The 19329-nt window shown below is 44.5% G+C and overlaps 1 protein-coding gene across 2 annotated transcripts in view; it reads left to right on the top strand.

Annotated features, from left to right (window-relative positions):
* The window catches only part of immp2l (inner mitochondrial membrane peptidase subunit 2), a 98647-nt gene that overhangs the window by 78413 nt on the left and 905 nt on the right, over positions 1 to 19329 (top strand). For both annotated transcript variants that reach the window (XM_084451149.1, XM_084451148.1), the window contains exons 4-5: positions 3376 to 3441; positions 13954 to 14056. In XM_084451149.1, coding sequence (XP_084307275.1) covers positions 3376 to 3441; positions 13954 to 14056 — 169 coding nt within the window. The remainder of the gene's footprint in view (positions 1 to 3375; positions 3442 to 13953; positions 14057 to 19329) is intronic.

Raw genomic sequence — 19329 nt, forward strand, 5'->3', positions numbered from 1 at the left:
AATATGGAGGGAGTGATGGCAGAAGGTACGAGAGAGAGAGAGAGAGAGAGAGCCTAGCGTTCTGGTGAATTAGGCAGGCAGTGGTGGGGATGTGTTTTCCTCTGGTTAAAGGTCTCCCCACAACCCAACACTCAGCCTCTACTGACCCACCTGGGCTCCATATTATTATATTATATTCCCCACAGGAAACAGCAATATTGCTTTCATGTGCTGTATTTGTTTTCTACCATACAGCTGACCTGTGCAAGGACTATTCAGGGTGCTTTCACCAAAGTAGAATAGGGGGTTCTTTTACCTCAGGCTTCAAGCAGGTGCACCTTGTTAAAATGTGTTGTTTTTACACAGGTGGACTGTACACTGTGGCAGGTTTTTCATCTCAAATTGTGTTTTAACTACTGCTACCACTGGGCTGGCATTTTTCCCCCAGTGGTACCTGTAGAGCCATGCTTCAGAAAGCACTGCCTCTCTTCTCTTCTCCCCTCTCCTGAAACAGACCAATCTTTCAGCCCGTTTGAAAAAACGGACCGCAGACTGCCAAAACAGGCCAGAGAGATGCACGTTTTGGGCAGTTCTGCCTCTAAAACAACAGCAGCCTCCTCATTTCCATTCAAATCTGCGACAAAATCCCCGTGTTAAACAGCCTTGCCTCCCCCTCAGCCAAGCATCCCACATAACTGCAGGCAGTGCCTTCTACTAACTCCACACACACACACACACACACACACACACACACACACACACACACACACACACACACACACTTTCTCACAAACACACACTCTCTCACAAACACACACACCAAGCTGTGCTCAAGGACTACCGCAGTGCCACAGCGAAAATCCTTCACAGCCCATATGACTCATACACACACGACAGAGACTCCAGAGGAGAGCGATCTAACTCTTACCGGTGCGTGTGTGCCCCCTGGCATGCGGAGCAGCAGGTACTCCTCGCGGCATGGCTGCAGCACGCGTGAATCAGCGCGCCCGTCCAGCACGACGACGTGCGGGATCCAGGCAGCGGCGGCGGCTTTTACCCTCCATGTATTTCCAAGAGCGGCGGTCTTCTCCCGCTTTTCGCCGTGACACCGAGAGCGAGAGAGAGAGAGAGAGAGAGAGACGGGCAGCTCCGGCTCTGATCCCGTTCGACTGCGCGCGCTCGTGTGTGTGGGAGAGGAGCGAGTGATGTAGAGAGAGAGGGAGAGAGGGAGGGAGAGAGAGAGAGTGTGACTCTCCGGGTTGTGTGTGTGTGTGTGCGCGCGTGTGTGTGCGCCTGCTAAAGATGCAGGGTGCGGAGCTGCGCGGCGAGGCGGGCGACGCTCTCCGTCTCTCCCGTCTTTCTTCCGCTGCGGTTAGAGAGCAGATCACTCAGCTGATCAACCATCACTCTCCACCGCCGCTGCCAGCCCCTTCGTCATTAATAACCACGCGCGCACACACACACACACGCGCGCGCGCGCATCCTCCCCAGAGACAGGCCAATCACTGTTCAGCTGCCGGGCTCTGTTCTCGGAGCCGCCGGTGAGCGTGGTTGGCTGAGCAGCCTGTCAGTCACTTCTGATCCCCTGCATCCCCGAAGCGAAGAGGTGAAGGGGGCGGGTGACAGAGAGCAAACGTGCGTGTACGCATGGGAGAGAGCGGGAGGAAGGGAGTGACAGCGAGTGTGTGTGTGTGTGTGTGTGTGTGTGTGTCAAAGACAGGGAGGGAGGGAACGAAGGATGCACAATATAATGTGTCTTCTTATTAAGACTGGCATTTCTGTTTGATTCTCGGGGGGGGGGGGGGGGGGTTGAAGCCAACATTTAACAAACCATGGTTTCACTGGGTCATTATTCAATGCGTTTGTGTTGAAGTCCTTCCTTCAGGGATCACGGCACTCTGGATCACACTCCTTTGTACAACTGGACTAGCTTTGCATCAGTCTTTCACTAACAAGAAGCCAAAGAATTATGATGATTCCAGAACTATTGATTGTAGCCTTGAAAAAGTAAACGCACGCAGAAAACCAAAACATGTTCCCTAATGGACAGTATAACGCTGGTGCTCTGTAGGATTATCATTCAGTAGCAAATTAACAGTGTCTTCAGATCCAGCCTCACATCGCACACTGTCCTCACTTCCTGGTTATCCGAGAGATCTGTATTCACTAATGAATACAGTCACTGAGGTGACAATTAGTGCAGTGCCCGTTACAAAAACGTTACACTACACTTCCCTGGGTCTCCAAGCAATACACCTGCCAAATTTCAACTTCATACAGTGCCCGGTTCCTGAGAAAATGGAAATACCAACAGACATGTAGAGACTCCTTCCATTGTAATATGATGTTAGCATAGGTTAGCTAACATTACCTGGTTAGCTAAATTATAACATTAATGTGACTCCCATCCAGTGTGACGAGCTGCTGATGTAATTCTTGCACCGCATGTTACTTCTGCCAGCTGTGTGGTCCTGTTGGCAGGTATGTTTCATGTGCAAATAAATGCTATATTTGTCTCACTTTTTGGATCACCAAGTAGCCTGGAGTAGGGAGGCCTTGCTGGCTAAAGCATAAACTCATGTGTAGCTAGTGCCTAGGTGCTAGCCCGCTAGCCTTGGTTATACTAATGGAGAACACAGATAATAGATAATCCAGCCCTCTTACGTCTGCCCAGGACCCCTGCTGGTACCCGTGCCAAATAGGAACATTGTCAGGCTGACATGTCCTGGGAAAATGGGGACAGACAGACAGAGAAACAGAGAGTTGCTCATTCACGTGTTTGATGGCAGTCATTCGCTGAACATAGGAGCTCTAACGGGTTTTACTAGGAGCATCAAGGAGAGGGGAGTTCTCCTTTGTGCGGATCTCCTCTGGGGCGTTTAGACTCTTCCGCTGCAGCGCTGTTCGCCTCTCCCCCAGCGGGCACCTGCTGACAAGCTTCCGTGAAAGAGAGAGAGGGAGAGGAAGAAGATAATACAGTATATTGGGAAAGAAGATGAGTAAAATCTTGCCTTCTTAAATCATTCCTAAACCCCCCTCAGATGATCTCCATGCAGTAGTAGCCTGGTTTGATTGTGAGGTTGGAGTGGTGCTGGTCCCGGGGGTGAGGTCATATGGAGGTGTGAGGTGGTCCGCAACTTCTTGTTACACCAAAATATAGTTATAAGCGATAGAGGCTATAAAGTTCACTATAGTAGAGTTGTGGAAGAACAGATGGCTAGAAGACACAGACCCAGCAGAGAGAGAGAGAGAGAGATGGAGAGACACATACACGCTCTCTCCGAATAGAGCTACTTTAAAGCCAAATACTGTCGATGTCAATATTTTTTATTTTGTTGCTTTTACTGTGTTTGTGGATCCTTGTTATGAGGTCATATCTGTTTACTGTGCCCTCAGGTCCCCCAAGAACCCACAGCAGAAGATTATCAAGCGGGTCATTGCCCTGGAGGGAGACTTCATCAAGTACGTACAGTAAAGTATACTGTAGGACCACCTTCCTCACAGGTTCACGCCCACCATAAAGCATCAGAATGTTTACTCGAATGTAATTTGATGGTTTGTCTTAAACCTGTGGCCTTTATCAGTACCCATTTAGGGTATGTTTTTAAATCAAATCAAATTAAATCCAACTTTATTTGTATAGCACATTTCATACACAGAGGCAACACAGTATGCTTTACAGAGAGCAATGGGGGGGGGGTGGGCATACAGTAGGTCCAATCTCAACATATTCCAGATGGAAGCAAAAAACAGTTTCACCCGGGGCCAGAAAAGTGAGCTGTAAAAATTCTGCCCTGACCTTTCTCAACGAGACGATCGAGCAAGCTCCTGGAAAATGTGTGTCTATTGGCTAAGAACATTTACAGAGCAATACACATGGGCTTAAACTTAATAGGAGAGACATGACTATCAGTAGAGTATACAATTAGTTACAGAGATGTTGCCTATATGGTAGGTCCTTATGTGTTAGCTACATGTAACCCTGTAGTCTATAATATGATATTTAAGTGAATCATAACAAAGCACAATAAGCATTCAGCAGAACAGGCTCATAGAGAATGTAGAGTAAGCTAGGTATAGCCGCAAAGCAGAGGTGGGGAGACAGAAAGCAGAGAGCCAAGAGTAAAACAGGGGTGAGGAGCTGGACACGAGGAAGGCAGGGGGCCTCTCCAGGAGCCATGGGGAGCCATTTGGAGGACCTTGGCCAAAGACGGGGAGGGGGTTCTCTGGGACCTGATACAAGGTGGCATGCAGGAGACAGGGAGGTGTCCACAGGACCTGTTTAGAGTATAGGAGGGAGAGACACTAGGGAGGAGGGAGGAAGGCAGGATTCGTGGCTGTACTGGACATGACGCGGGGGTTTAAAGCACCAGAATGTTTACTCAGTTGTAATTTGATGGTTGCCAAATGATTGTTTCACAGTAGAGCTGAACTTATCGAGCCAAACCGTTGTTTGACTCCAGATACGTACTCTAATCTGTGTAGAAGCTAATATTGAAAAAAAAAAAATTCTCTAGAACAAAGGGGGGAATCATCAATAAGATGTAATTGTAATTAGCTGTACTGGTCTGTTAGTGCTTAGCATAGATATCTAGGAGTGAGTAGGCCTGAGAGTGTGAGTCATCCGGGAGAACGTCCTCTCCCCGTCCTCCCCCAAGGTGACGTGGGTGTCACGCTTGGCGATAGCTCTGCTGATGGCTGTGAGGAATTGATTACCATTGTGACGGTTATATGAGATGCAGAGCGAGTGGGAATCGGCCACCGATGACTATTATCTGTGATCTCCATCGAAGGGCGGATCGTCCGTAACAACGGCTTTGAAGCAGTGATTTTACAAGGCTGGAGGTTGGTTATTAGCGGAGCTGCTTAATGACTTCAGGCAGTCGCTGGGATGACATGTGACCACCCTAGCTACTTTGATGGTTTCTTTGAAGGTCATTTTCATTTATTCATTGATGTGGGTCTCATCTGAGCTCAGGCATATTGAAAGCAGGCTATGGGGATTCTGTTGCTCCAGTTCACATAGTCTTTTGATACCTACAATTGCATCACCACTAAAACAGTATTAAACATTACAGAAACCAAATACAATTACAACACACATACACACACACACATACTAATAGTAGCATCTACAGTGTTGTGCAAGTTACAGAAAAATTTTAATTAGTAGTTACCATTACTAGTTACTGGTTTCAAAAGTAATTGAGTTACTTTACAAATTAGCCCTCCTAACTTATCTTGTTCCTTGTTCATGTCTGTTCTGATAAAATGTTATTCTTGATTACAGGCAGTAGGGTTGTTTTGACACATATATATTCTTGAATAAATTTAGAAGACTGAGTGTAGTCTGTCTTCCTCTTTCAGCCAGGCAAGAGCAGCTTGCATTTGTATAATTTTATTTTTGTTTCATTATCAACACTAAACATGACGTCTTATACATTTATCACTCACACACAACATCCTAACCTAAATACAAAACATTCATACAAACCAAACATTACTAGACTTGCATCAAAACATACAAATCGACATAATTGATCAGTCCAATAACCATCCAAAACCATACCGTCCAAATCATAGCTAATATTCATTTTAACACCATAGCACCAATACCTTTTCACACAGCCTCTTTTGTAATTGAGCCATTATCTGTTCGTTTTAGTACCTTTTTCATGAGTTCCACCCCCCCCAATAATCAAACTTAAAAAACACACAAAAACTAGTGCTGCGAGCAGCAGTGAGCGGGCCCTCGCACCCCACGCGTGTCGGGGTGCTGCGCCGTTAAAGGCTGTGCTATTTCGGTGTGCAGTACTGAGAGAAACTTCCTGTCACCAATAGGTGGCGCTCTAGGCGTGACTCAATACCGAAGCATAGATGTGTTCAGGACGGTACCTTGATGAAGCGTGAGAAATGTTGAGTAAATCGGATAACGTATGTAGGAGTTATGAGGACTTCCTGTTTCACCAGTAGTTGGCGCTGTAAGTGTGACTCAATACCGACACATAGATGGGTTCAGAAGGCCACCTTCATGAAGCGTCAGCAATTTGGTGCAAATCGGATGATGTATGCAGGAGTTATGAGGACTTCCTGTTTCACCAATAGGTGGCGCTATACGTATGACGCAATACTGACACATAGATGTGTTCAGGACAGAACCGTCATGAAGCGTGAGCTATATCGGACAAATTGGATAATGTATGTAGGAGTTATGAGGACTTCCTGTTTCACCAATAGGTGGCGCTATAAGTATGACGCAATACTGACACATAGATGTGTTCAGGACAGAACCGTCATGAAGCGTGAGATATATCGGACAAATTGGATAATGAATGTAGGAGTTATGAGGACTTCCTGTTTCACCAATAGGTGGCGCTATAAGTATGACGCAATACTGACACATAGATGTGTTCAGGACAGAACCGTCATGAAGCGTGAGATTTATCGGACAAATTGGATAATGTATGGAGGAGTTATGAGGACTTCCTGTTTCACCAATAGGTGGCGCTATGAGTATGACGCAATACTGACAGATAGATGTGTTCAGGACAGAACCGTCATGAAGCGTGAGATATATCGGACAAATTGGATAATGTATGGAGGAGTTATGAGGACTTCCTGTTTCACCAATAGGTGGCGCTATAAGTATGACGCAATACTGACACATAGATGTGTTCAGGACAGAACCGTCATGAAGCGTGAGATTTATCGGCCAAATTGGATAATGTATGGAGGAGTTATGAGGACTTCCTGTTTCACCAATAGGTGGCGCTATAAGTATGACGCAATACTGACACATAGATGTGTTCAGGACAGAACCGTCATGAAGCGTGAGATAAATCGGACAAATCGGATCATTTATGGAGGAGTTATGAGGACTTCCTGTTTCACCAATAGGTGGCGCTATAAGTATGACGCAATACTGACACATAGATGTGTTCAGGACAGAACCGTCATGAAGCGTGAGATATATCGGACAAATCGGATAATGTATGGAGGAGTTATGAGGACTTCCTGTTTCACCAATAGGTGGCGCTATAAGTATGACGCAATACTGACACATAGATGTGTTCAGGACAGAACCGTCATGAAGCGTGAGATATATCGGACAAATCGGATAATGTATGGAGGAGTTATGAGGACTTCCTGTTTCACCAATAGGTGGCGCTATAAGTATGACGCAATACTGACACAAAGATGTGTTCAGGACAGAACCGTCATGAAGCGTGAGATATATCGGACAAATTGGATAATGTATGGAGGAGTTATGAGGACTTCCTGTTTCACCAATAGGTGGCGCTATAAGTATGACGCAATACTGACACATAGATGTGTTCAGGACAGAACCGTCATGAAGCGTGAGATATATCGGACAAATTGGATAATGTATGGAGGAGTTATGAGGACTTCCTGTTTCACCAATAGGTGGCGCTATAAGTATGACGCAATACTGACACATAGATGTGTTCAGGACAGAACCGTCATGAAGCGTGAGACATATCGGACAAATCGGATAATGTATGGAGGAGTTATGAGGACGTACTGTTTCACCAATAGGTGGCGCTATAAGTATGACGCAATACTGACACATAGATGTGTTCAGGACAGAACCGTCATGAAGCGTGACATATATCGGACAAATTGAATAATGTATGGAGGAGTTATGAGGACTTCGTGTTTTATGGCGAAATGTCAAACTTTGGCGGGGCGCCACGGCAAGGGTGTTTGGTGAAAACTCAATTTTTTTGATAACTTTTGATCACAAAGGTCTTAAGATGAAGCTGACCCGATATGAAGTTGATCGGATGAAATCTGTAGGAGGAGTTCGTCGAAGTACGAGGCATGGAAATGGTCAAAACAAGGACAAAATGGCACATTAAGAGCAAAATGGCGGACTTCCTGTTGCATGTTGGGTATAGCTCCAAGAGACATTTAAGTGTGGCTCGATGAAATACATATGCCCTCCGAATTTCGTTCGCCTACATCAAACTGAAAGGTGGGGCTCGCCATTTGAAACTTTCCAGGGGGCGCTCTTGAGCCGTTTTGCCACGCCCATTTCCGTCACCCATGAATTATCAAATTTTTCACCGGGACTGACGTATCTGCAAAGTTTCATCCGTTTTCATCGATGTTCAGGCCGCCTAAAAGGCATTTGTTTGGAGTAAAGGAGAAGAAGGAGAAGAAGGAGAAGGAGAAGGAGAATAATAATCCTTCGAGTTTCAATAGGGCCTCGCACCGCCAGTGCTCGGGCCCTAAAAACACAAAAGCCCCTTACCAACTGTAACTATGAATGGCCCTTAGCTACTGTAACTATGAATGTCCCTTAAATACTGTAACCCTGAATATCCCTTAGGTACTGTATTTATGAGTGTCCCTTAGATAATGTACCCTGAATATCCCTTAGGTACTGTATTTATGAGTGTCCCTTAGATACCTTAACTATGAATGTCCTTAAAATAATCCCTAATCATGAATGTCTCCTAGCCACTGCCTTCATTGTTGTTGTTGGGGTTTTTTTTGGGGGGGGGGGGGGGGGGGGGTTAAGGATTATCCAACCCCACAGGTATCTCACTGTAATATTGTATGTCACATCATGAAATAAACAAATGGATGGATTAAAGTTACGTTTTCCTTTAAGTACCTCTGACAACCATTGTTCTATCTGACCATAGTGTATCTTCTGAACTTGAAGGGCTATTGGTCGATACTTTCTCCCATTGAACACCTGAGTGGGCAGATGTGCTGCTCTATTTTTCCTTGACTGAAGACGTGCTGCTCTATTCTGTACTAACTGAAGACGTGCTGCTTATTCTGCCTTGATTGAAGACGTGCTGCTCTATTCTGTACTAACTGAAGACGTGCTGCTCTATTCTGCACTACCTGAAGACGTGCTGCTCTATCCTGTACTAACTGAAGACGTGCTGCTCTATTCTGCACTACCTGAAGACGTGCTGCTCTATTCTGCACTAACTGAAGACATGCTGCTCTATTCTGCACTAACTGAAGACATGCTGCTCTATTCTGTACTAACTGAAGACATGCTGCTCTATTCTGCACTAACTGAAGACATGCTGCTCTATTCTGTACTAACTGAAGACGTGCTGCTCTATTCTGTACAAACTGAAGACGTGCTGCTCTATTCTGCACAGAAGCTTGTTCAGCTCCTTTTTTGCTGCACTTGACCGTATCGATGAGCAGCAGTCTGAAGTGAAAATACCCAGGCTTGTATAACCTGTAAGAAGGTCCTAGGCGTGAGGGAAGAGGAGCATCTTATAATACCAGTAGATATTCCTCTCCCCATTTTTCCAATTATTTTGTCTGTCATTCTGCCACGATAGTTGTCCATGACTCCTACAAGTTAAGCCTGAGTGGATTCTATGCAACTGCCCTTGATCTAAATTCATAATTGGTTCTCACACCTTAGTGCATGCTTTGAGACAAAAACAATACATTTCATCTCATACATTCAACTAGATTGTAATCAATATTATGCCACCCTCATCAATGAATTATACACAAGGCCTCAAGGGAAGTAAAGTTAGCAAAACTGTATTAATAAACTACCAATGATGATATTACCAAATTACTGACAAAACTTTGTATTAATTTACCTCAACTACAAAATGAATCTAATGTGAGCCCTGGCTGAGCATAGCACTGTCTGATTTCTCCCTGGTCCAGGTTGATATACTATTTGGGGCTATACCCTGGTACTGTATACCGCCCTGCCAGGGCCCATTCATTGCACCATAGACTTTTTTCACTCGACCTACATTACTGCATCTACAGACAATATTAAAAATATAAATATATTAAAATCAACTTTTAATCTAACAACCAGTGTCCACTCATGGAGCTATTATGGTTTCCACTAGCCTGGCTTCGCAACCCCAATCATTTGATCTCACATGCTGCTTCCTCTATTGTGGGGGTGGGGGGGTGGGGGGGGGCTACTGTCTGCATCTTTCGAAAAATGCCATTGACTTCGGTGAGTAACGAAACAATATTGTCTGTGTGACAAAAGTATATGGCTCAATGAATGGTCCCTGACAGGGCGGTATACCACAGTATAGACCAGAATAGTATACTGACCTAGACCAGGTGTCTGATTGCCCCAGCTCTAATTGAAAGGACATTGTGAGAATCAGACAAAGGCGGACGCCACGTCTCATAACACATTGTCACCATATCATTTATCCTGGCAACTATTTGTGATGGGCGCCGCTGAACAAATTACAGGTCACCAGTAGGGGAGGGGATGAATAATTAACATGGCTTTGATGGCTTTACTGGCGTAGACACTGAAAACAGCGCTAGCTGTGCCGTGTTTGCCTGTGGGCCGGCCCGGCATAAATCACATCTATGTTTTTAATCTAGCTACACTCAGAGGGACCGTCTGCCCGCCACCGCCTCCGCCCGCGACAGGAAGAGCCCCCTCTTTGCCAATTACATCCCCCACTCAGAGGGAGCGGGGGGTTTTGCGGGGAGATATAGAGGGCCATTCCAGAGATTCATCTGCAAACGAAAGACGCCGACGAGGCATAAATCAAGGGTATTCTAACCCCGCGTGATGTTGAGAAACAAAGTCACGGTGTTTTTTCTGCTGCTGTACTGTAGTGTTCTGCCACAGCTGAGCCGGAGAGCTCAACCCTTGATTACAGTTGCTCTGCTACACTTAAAGGAAATGTGGAGCGCTGTGTGTGAAGGACACAATGTGCTTTGGAGTCTTCAGAACTACATTCTTAGAAATGAAGCTGAACTCAATTCTAGCTAGAACAATTTCACCAGTAAAAAATATTCCTTGCTACATGTACCATGTCCTTCAGATAGATGTACAGTAGGATTTTGTGGCCGGTAAAGTCGACATGACACGTAAAATTTAACTAGGAGCTTTTCCCTTTCAGCTGGTAACAGTATGCGCTGGGTATGTCAGGGTGTGCTGACCCTCCCATCAGGATTTCTGCCCTGTATTACATTAAACTCTCTTCAACCTCCTCTGCAACATTTATCAGCCTCTAAAAACCAATACTGCGAAAAGGTGAAGAGGGAATGAATGTTTGACAGGGCCCAGCACTGGGTCTGTTTGAGCCCTTGAATTCTTACCAGCCCATCGTGTTGGGGCTGCGTATTGTAGGTACTGTAGGTATCAGGACAAAGTGTACATGGGTCAAAGACGTGACGTGTAAAAAATGTAATGACAAAAATGTAGAAATTCATCCAAAAATATAAATGAACACTCATAGCATAATTGTGTTAGTAATTAGAAGAAGAGTCCACCTGGCGATTTGGCTGGTGTTAGTTTTTCAGTTCAAAAATGAAGCGGTGCTCTTGGGCGTTTGGGAAATAGAGAACTGGCAAAAATATCAAAGGTCCCAGGCACTGGAAAGTAAAAACCAGGAAGAGTGTAGATTAAAAAGCCTTTATTGAATGATGGCTTTGGACAGAATAAAAACGCCAACATGTTTCGACCTAACGGTCTTCATCAGGGCAAACTAGTTTAGAACTCCAGAAACATGTTGCCGTTTTTATGCTGCAACTAATAATAGTTCATAGGGTCATTATTGTTATTGCTGAAGGAATCACATTGAATCAGTATTTGTGGGCAGTAGTGATGTGTCATTTTAGTGAGGATACACTATGAGATATTATGCCCGATTTTATACATGATTCACAATCCTGCCGAGTCTGTCCTAGTCGGCAGCAGTCTGCACTAGTTGGGGGTAGTCGGAGTGGCAATTTGGCACAGAAATCTGTAAGTGTATGAGGGGTACAGATTATAAACTTACATTTTTGGGGGGGGGGGAAACACTCATAGTGTTTATTACACTCATAGCCCTTTTCCACCAAGAAGGAACCGGTTTGAACGGTTCTGAGCATTTCGACCAAAAAGAAATGAGTTTGGGAACCCAAAAGTTGGTTCCAAACCGGCACCAAAATAGTAGGTTTTTCAGAGCGAACCGTGACGATATCGCGGGCGTGGTCTATAGATTGGCTGTAAACAACTGTGCTTTACTCCATGATAAGAGTGGTAATCGACCGCTCCAGCTATGTGTAAATGTGCGCCAGGAAGGCTCCCAAGTGTGAATCTCTCTATGCTAAGTGCCAACTATCTGAATTAGCCATCGAACTAACTTTATACAAATTATAATTGACAATCCCTAAAACAATAGTGTGATGACTGTGTTGAAGAAGTTTTGATCTTAAGTCAAAAATAAAGGATTTGCCAAGGTTCGCACAAAAAGGTTCAGTCAGATTTATTAAGAAAACAATACGATTGCAAAAGGACCTCAAGATAAAACACAGAGTGGTTCATCAGAAAGAAGTGAAGCCTCCTGATCTTGCGCTGCCTTATATTCAAGCAAAACACAGGTACAGCGCTTCCAGGATGTGATTGGCTAATCCATTGTACGTCATATGAAATGGCAGGCGTGGCCGAGAATACAGACATGTGACATGGGAAAAGGCGGCAATTTCTTGGAGACAAAGGGACAAAGGATGGTTATTCTGGTGTAGACAGATTTCTAGGTGTATGGCCTCCTGGAGGCCATCCTGTAGGTTAGCACAGCTATGTGAACGGTTGGACAAAGGTTTAAGGTGTTTGGAATAGAAAGGTCTTGAGGCCAATTGTAAATTCTATGACAACGGCCTACTATATTTGAAGTAGACTACTCAAGCCTCTTTTGTGACACACCACCTAAACAACTTACACATGCCTATATCTCCAGGCTGCTGACGTATAACGGTTCTGCTCAAAACTGGTCGAAACGTGGCCCGTTCCCTAGATAGAACCAAGGTTCCAAGAATTCTGAACCGAACCGGTTCACGAATCAGAGTTACTTTGGTGGAAAAGGGCTATCAGTGTTATACTGAATGACATTTTTCAAGGGTATATTCATATGAATCACAATAAAAAATAGTTGACTTTATTCTTAAATACAAGTAATATAAGGGCATAGATAACACTAATGAACATAAAAATCATTTTAGCAAAGTGTAATTTCACTTTAAATTTTATGCTTCTTTGAAAACCTTATACGTCATTGACCCACATAAAATGTTGACATTATACAGTGCATTTGTATTAATACGTCAATACATTTTAAACCGTGTTCTATTTTGGCTGTTTTGTAAGTCTCCATCAATGTTGTTTTATTTCCTGGCATGATAAGAATACAATATTACATTATAATCCTATGTATGACACAGTACAAGTATTTTCCCACAAAGGTCACACACTATTTTGTTTTCAAAGGGTTGAATTCATAATTTGCAGCCACTGCTGCCCTTCAAAAACACTGAACTTCCAACTGGTTTTGCACAAGTCAATAAATTTCACCTCCCAAGCCAAATCAATATTTATGCATCCAAGGCCTACAGCTGGCTTCTCCAGTCACCCCGAGTCCTGGCGAGAGCAGTGAAATGGAATCCCAGACCCAGTTCTCATTTAAAAAGTCATTTCTCCCATAATTCACCATGTATCTCTGATAAATCGCAAATCACGCCCGTGCCTAAGTGTCCAGACGACTGATGGCGTGTGTGACTCTCTCCTTCCCAAGATGATGCTGAAAGAGTTGATTAAAGCAGAGATGCTCTTTAAGGGAAACTGATCAGAGAGGATAGACTGGGAGTTTTTTTAATTTTCTCTCTGTATCTACTAACCAAATGGGTTTTATCCTGCTCTACTGTGTATCCTTAAATGGCATCGTTGACGTTTTGGGAATAGATCTTTAGACTGTGAGATTAGGAAGATATGAGGAGGGAATTGTTTGAGGGATGATGTAGTAGAATGTTGATGAAAGATAATGAAACGATAATCAACACAAACACACAATGTGATTAGTGGTAGATTTTTTTGAGACTTCCTTTTTCAGATAGGAAATCATACAAATGTAAATTACAATTCTGTTTCTCTCTCTCTCTCTCTCTCTCTCTCTCCCCCTCCCTCGGTCCCTCCCTCCCTCCATTTCTCCCCAGGACACTTGGCTATAAGAACCGCTATGTGAGAGTGCCTGATGGCCACTTTTGGATTGAGGGGGACCATCACGGCCACAGTCTGGACAGCAACAGCTTTGGACCGGTAGGGCGCAGCATGTCATACCCCCGCGCCCCCCCCACCTTGCTCCAGGACAGGCACGGTCTTGCCCGTTGAAAAGCACCGCTAGTTTCTTGCTGGGTGGCCAGCTTCCCTGGACCCTGAATAGCCTGGGGGAGTGCTTTTCCGTGCTCGTGTGAAATAATTGAATGGCACGCATTGGCGAACAAAACTTGGACTATATATATGTATATAGATATATATAATCTGTGTGCTTATTAGAACCAAGCCTCCCCTCAGAGGAAACTAGCCGTTTGCTTCACACAGCAACACACTCCCAGTCTGTCCTCCTATTAGTGTGTGACAGGCATCGCTGGGTTCTGGAGCCCTGCAGCTTCTGTGTGTGTGTGTGTGTGTGTGTGTGTGTGTGTGTGTGTGTGTGTGCACACGCGTGTGTGTGTGCGTGCGCGCGTGTGTGGGACTACGCCTTTACTTGCAGTTAGTTTTCATATTTACCTGCCCCCATCTCCATCTCCCGCCTTGTCATGGGATAACAAATGTGTCCCAGATAAGGAAGGCTGAGGCAGTGGGAGTGAGTGATGGAGCCCGCCTTGGTGTGACACAGTGTTTCATGACTGTCATAGAAGGAATGGGGCAGGAGCAGGATGCAGGGTGTTATCTGTGTCAAATCCCTTAAAGGGGTCCTATTATGCTAATTTTCAACAATTTAATGTAAGTCTTTGAGTATTTTTGCTGAAAATACCACTCAGAATAAGCGTTCTAGCATGCCTCTATACCCCTCTGTTGACCACGTGATCAGATTGGGCGGATTGAGCGCTTTTTCATATGCAAATGAGTTCATCCTAAGTGCAAGTCGGCAGGCTAGAGAACGAGGGCTGTTGACGGTGCAATGCTACCTAAAATACATCTGGCTAGCCTGGACCATCCACACTCGATGCCACTGTGACACATTTCATTGTCCTCTCTCCCTGACTAAACATGATAGCGTTAGTGCCCATGTTATTATCTCCACGGTTGCATGCTGTTACCTCTAGCTACATTTGTTAGCTAGACAAAACGTTACTCTAACATATGATGTGACGAGCATCCGGGTTGAGGCAAAAGGGGAGTTTGTTCGTGTTAGCTAGCTAGCGTTAGTACTATATGCAACCAAACACACAGCATAATTACTTACAGTTTCTGCATAATTTACACGGACAGTTGGTTTTGCTTGATCATTCAGAAAGAGTTTATCTGAAAATCCTGCATTGTACTGACCCAGGTTGGAAAAGCAACCGGGCAAAAAATGGCTCACACACTGCCAGTGTTTTGCCAATTTCAGCGGGAACGTTGCCATCAAAAATTACATTTATCCACTCAGCTTTTCTGTCCTTTGAGCCTGGGAGACAATCTGTGCTGCTTAGTACATCCAAGAACAGATCATTTCCCATGCATAGACATTAGGCTAGCTAGCGGGACCTGCAAATAATGTCAGCCTTTATAGCCAGGTGAACAAACACATGTGATTGAAGGTTTTCAGATGGGGGCGGGATTATTATAATAGGTCCCCAACTGTGACGTAATTGACACGGGAGATTTGAATGGCTTGCTGGGACTGACTTTTTTTTCTAATGTTTTCATTTCGGCTGACCACAACAAAATGACTGGGTTGTTTCACTTCATACTTTGTGTGTTAGTAGGCCCATCAGAGACTCAAATGTATATGCAAAAACAATGAAAACGTTAATTTTGCAAACGTGGAAAAGCACAACTATGTACTTGACATTTAACTGGGTCTTATCAGTTCCACTGGTTGGTGCAAGGATTTATTATGATGATGTGATTGAAGTCATTTTTTTGGGGAGAGGATCACTGTCTGTTTCCAGCAGAGCATTACATTTTCAATTTTGATAGAAACAGGAGGGATTTGGCTGGCGTTAGTTTTTCTTAAAATTAAAATGCAGATAGACTACCTGCAGGAAATGGAAGCCCTCCATATGGTCTTTCGGTGGCTTTTCACAGAACAGTGATTGTAGGCCTACAGGCCACCATGCATGCAATTATTCAGAATAGATATTGAGGCTACTTATCTCAATATGCACTGCACTGACATGGTGTCATTTGTTTGTGTCGTGTCTCCTCAAACACGGAACAAGAATTTATGGATCTTTACAGCGATTCCAGTCACAAACGCAGCCGCTGTAGATGATTGCTGTTTTATTTGGACTCATGCATTCTCTCTTTGCACTATTCATGCTTTGTTTTTTTTTCTGGCCGACTGGAAGTGTTATGAAAAATTTAAGAGTGTGTGTGGCTGCACATAATCCTCATAATGGTTTTTGATAGAGTATATAAACTGCTTCCTAAAATATATGTGCAAGAGCTCAGTAAATGTCCTCAGAATGCACTCAAAAATACCTCCTGAGTGTTGGCAAGATTTACATTTCTCTCAAAACCAAAGTGGATTTCACTGACGTGTGAGAGGCCCACTGAGCTGAAGGTTAGTAGATAGATAGATAGATAGATAGATAGATAGATAGATAGATAGATAGATAGATAGATAGATAGATAGATAGATAGATCGATTGGTAAATACTTTATTAATCCCCTTGGGGAAATTTGTGTCTCACCACTCTGTCACAGCACATACATACATAAAGACAAAGTAAATACGTTAGGAGAGGCAGCAAAGTTCTTCACAAATTTTCTTCGCTAAATGCTTCGCTAATTTAAGTACGCTTCTCATGAGGGTAACCATGCCATCTCAGTGAAGCATTTAACTGCTCTCTCCCTTCCTTGTCTCTCCAGCCTCTCTTGTGCTTTCTCCTCCTGTCGCTTTTGGTCTTGAAGATGCATGCTGACACATGCACACTAAATACACTCTCTCCTCCCTCACCTATCTCTCTCCCTCTCTCTTTCCCTCCCTTTTTCTGCTCTCTCTCTCCCTCTGTTTTCCTACTCTTGCCCCTCGTCCTACCCCGCCCACCCTGTTATTTTACGGGTCTATAACCCAATAGCTGTTAGTGCACCCAGGGGAGCGGAGGTGGGGTTTAAAGTGCTGTGTGAGATGTAGTCGTTGAGCAAGCTGTCAAGCTGGATAGCACCTAACAAATATCACAGTCATACTTTTAGCCAAATGTGATTACCTAGTTATTGTAGCTTGAAATATGCCGAGTGCCTGCAGTGTTGTGCACTGGTGGCTGTGCATTCGGATGAGAGGGAGAACAAACAATAGCAAAGCAATGCAACTTTAGTGAAGCAATGCAACTATAGTGAAGCACTCACTGGTCTTCCTGTTTAAACATACTTCATGCATCCACATAATTCCATAATTCCATAATTCCAGTAATACTAAGGATTATATACTACTATAAGTACTCATATATACATACTATATGAGGCTGCATATTTTGGCATAATTTATAATACTAATCAAGCGACAATGCTGTGAAATCTGACATTTCATTTTACTGTAGGTCAAAATTCACACTAGGAATCTCGGGGTGGGGGGGGGGGGGGGGGACAAGCGCATTTGTTGTCGACGGTCAGACGTTTTCAGATCAAGTCAACAAATAGCCTGAAGTTTCCAACCCTGACCACGGCCATGAGAAATGAATCCGTATGAATAAATGAATCCCTAGCTCCCCTCTCTCTCTCTCCCTCTCTCTCTCCCTCTCTTTCTCTCCTCCACGCCTGGCCTCTTCTGAGGCAGAAGGATTGGTATTCAGGAGTCATTTGTCAGCAGCCCTGATGACTACAAGGCCTTGGCAGCCATTTCTCTACTGTGAGGGAAACGGTTAGTTCAGCCTTCCAGGCTATCTCTCTGTATTTCAGCAGCCTTGAAATGGCATCTGAAGATTTTATTGTGTTGTTTACCAACAGCCTCGGCTGTGCCTTTGTCCATGTCTCGGTCGCCTCCCACACAGGAGTGCATATCAACACACAAGTGCAGCCTTTTCTTTGTACTGTAGCTGGCTCGTTGAAATATTTTCTACATTTTTTTCTTCTCCTTGAATGATTCGTAATACTTGTTGGACCATAGATCACAATAGTAATGCCCCCAACTTCAGCACCCACTTAAAGCACAGACAGTCTACTCTACACAAACGCACGCACACACACACACATACAGTACAGACACGTGTTCAAATGGCTCAGGCTAACTTTGGTATGACTAAGCCCCATGTAACACACTCTGCCCTCGACTCAACATTGCTTATGTGCTTGATTGAGCGCAGACATGCTTCAGCGCGGTAAGCTGACCACCAGGCAATAGGTCTCCCAGTCTGTGGTCCAGTGCTCTGGAGCTGATGGAGAGACGTCTCGCCAAGGTCATAGATGTTGGAGTTATAGTAGTGTTCAGGCCCCATAGCTCACTACTGATGGCATTATATTATCCTCAGCTGTGTGTCTTTAGATGTGTGTGTGTGTGTGTGTGTGTGTGTGTGTGTGTGTGTGTGTGTGTGTGCGCGTGCGTATGTGCTGCAGGCACTCCTGTGTGTGTGCTTTGTGCCAGTAGAGGCTTAACATAATGTGTGTGTGTGTGTGTGTGTGTGCGTGCGTGTGTGTGCGCGCCTACTCATGAAGCTCCACTGTGGAATATCGGCTAAGCGTAGCTGGGAGGGAAATCACACTCTGATCCCCAGACCAGGCCTCCCTCGCCCTCTAAAGCCCCCCCCCCCCCCATCACCTGCTGCAGGCCACATATCTCTATCAGGAATATATCAGAGCACAGAGCCTCTGTAATGCATCTCAAGGAATGGTACTGAGATTCTCCTGATACCGGCTGTACAGCGTAAGCTAAGGGAAGACGACACTCCGGCCAATTAAAATCATTTCCAATACAGTTCATTGTTTTCTACTGTGCCATTCCCTTAACAACAAGCATCATTCCCTCAAGAAAGGATATTATTAATCCTGTCATTACTGTCATTTTGACCTCACACTATTAAAGTCGATTGTTTTGGCGTGTAGAAATGTTTTCTTTCTAAGCTGTCAGAAGAAACTCAGGGCTGTACGAGGTGTTCCAGGTCTCCATCAGGTGAGGGACAGTATTAACATGGGGGTTCCAGGAAGAACACCTCTATTCCTGTCTTCACCAAGCCCTGGGGCATGAGGCAAATTTAACCTTTTTTCAAAAGCCTCAAGAAAAGCAAAATAATTATGCCCCGCCGCTCACTTGTAAATACTTTTCTAAGATAAGAGCAATTATGAATCGCAGTTGACATTTGCCAGGGTGTTTGTAAACCTTGTGAAAAATGTTTAATTGCCAAGGAAGGAATGTGTGAGAAAACAACGACCCTCCGCGTTTGGCTTTT

Source organism: Borostomias antarcticus (assembly GCF_949987555.1).
Source record: "Borostomias antarcticus genome assembly, chromosome: 16".
NCBI lineage: Eukaryota > Metazoa > Chordata > Actinopteri > Stomiiformes > Stomiidae > Borostomias > Borostomias antarcticus.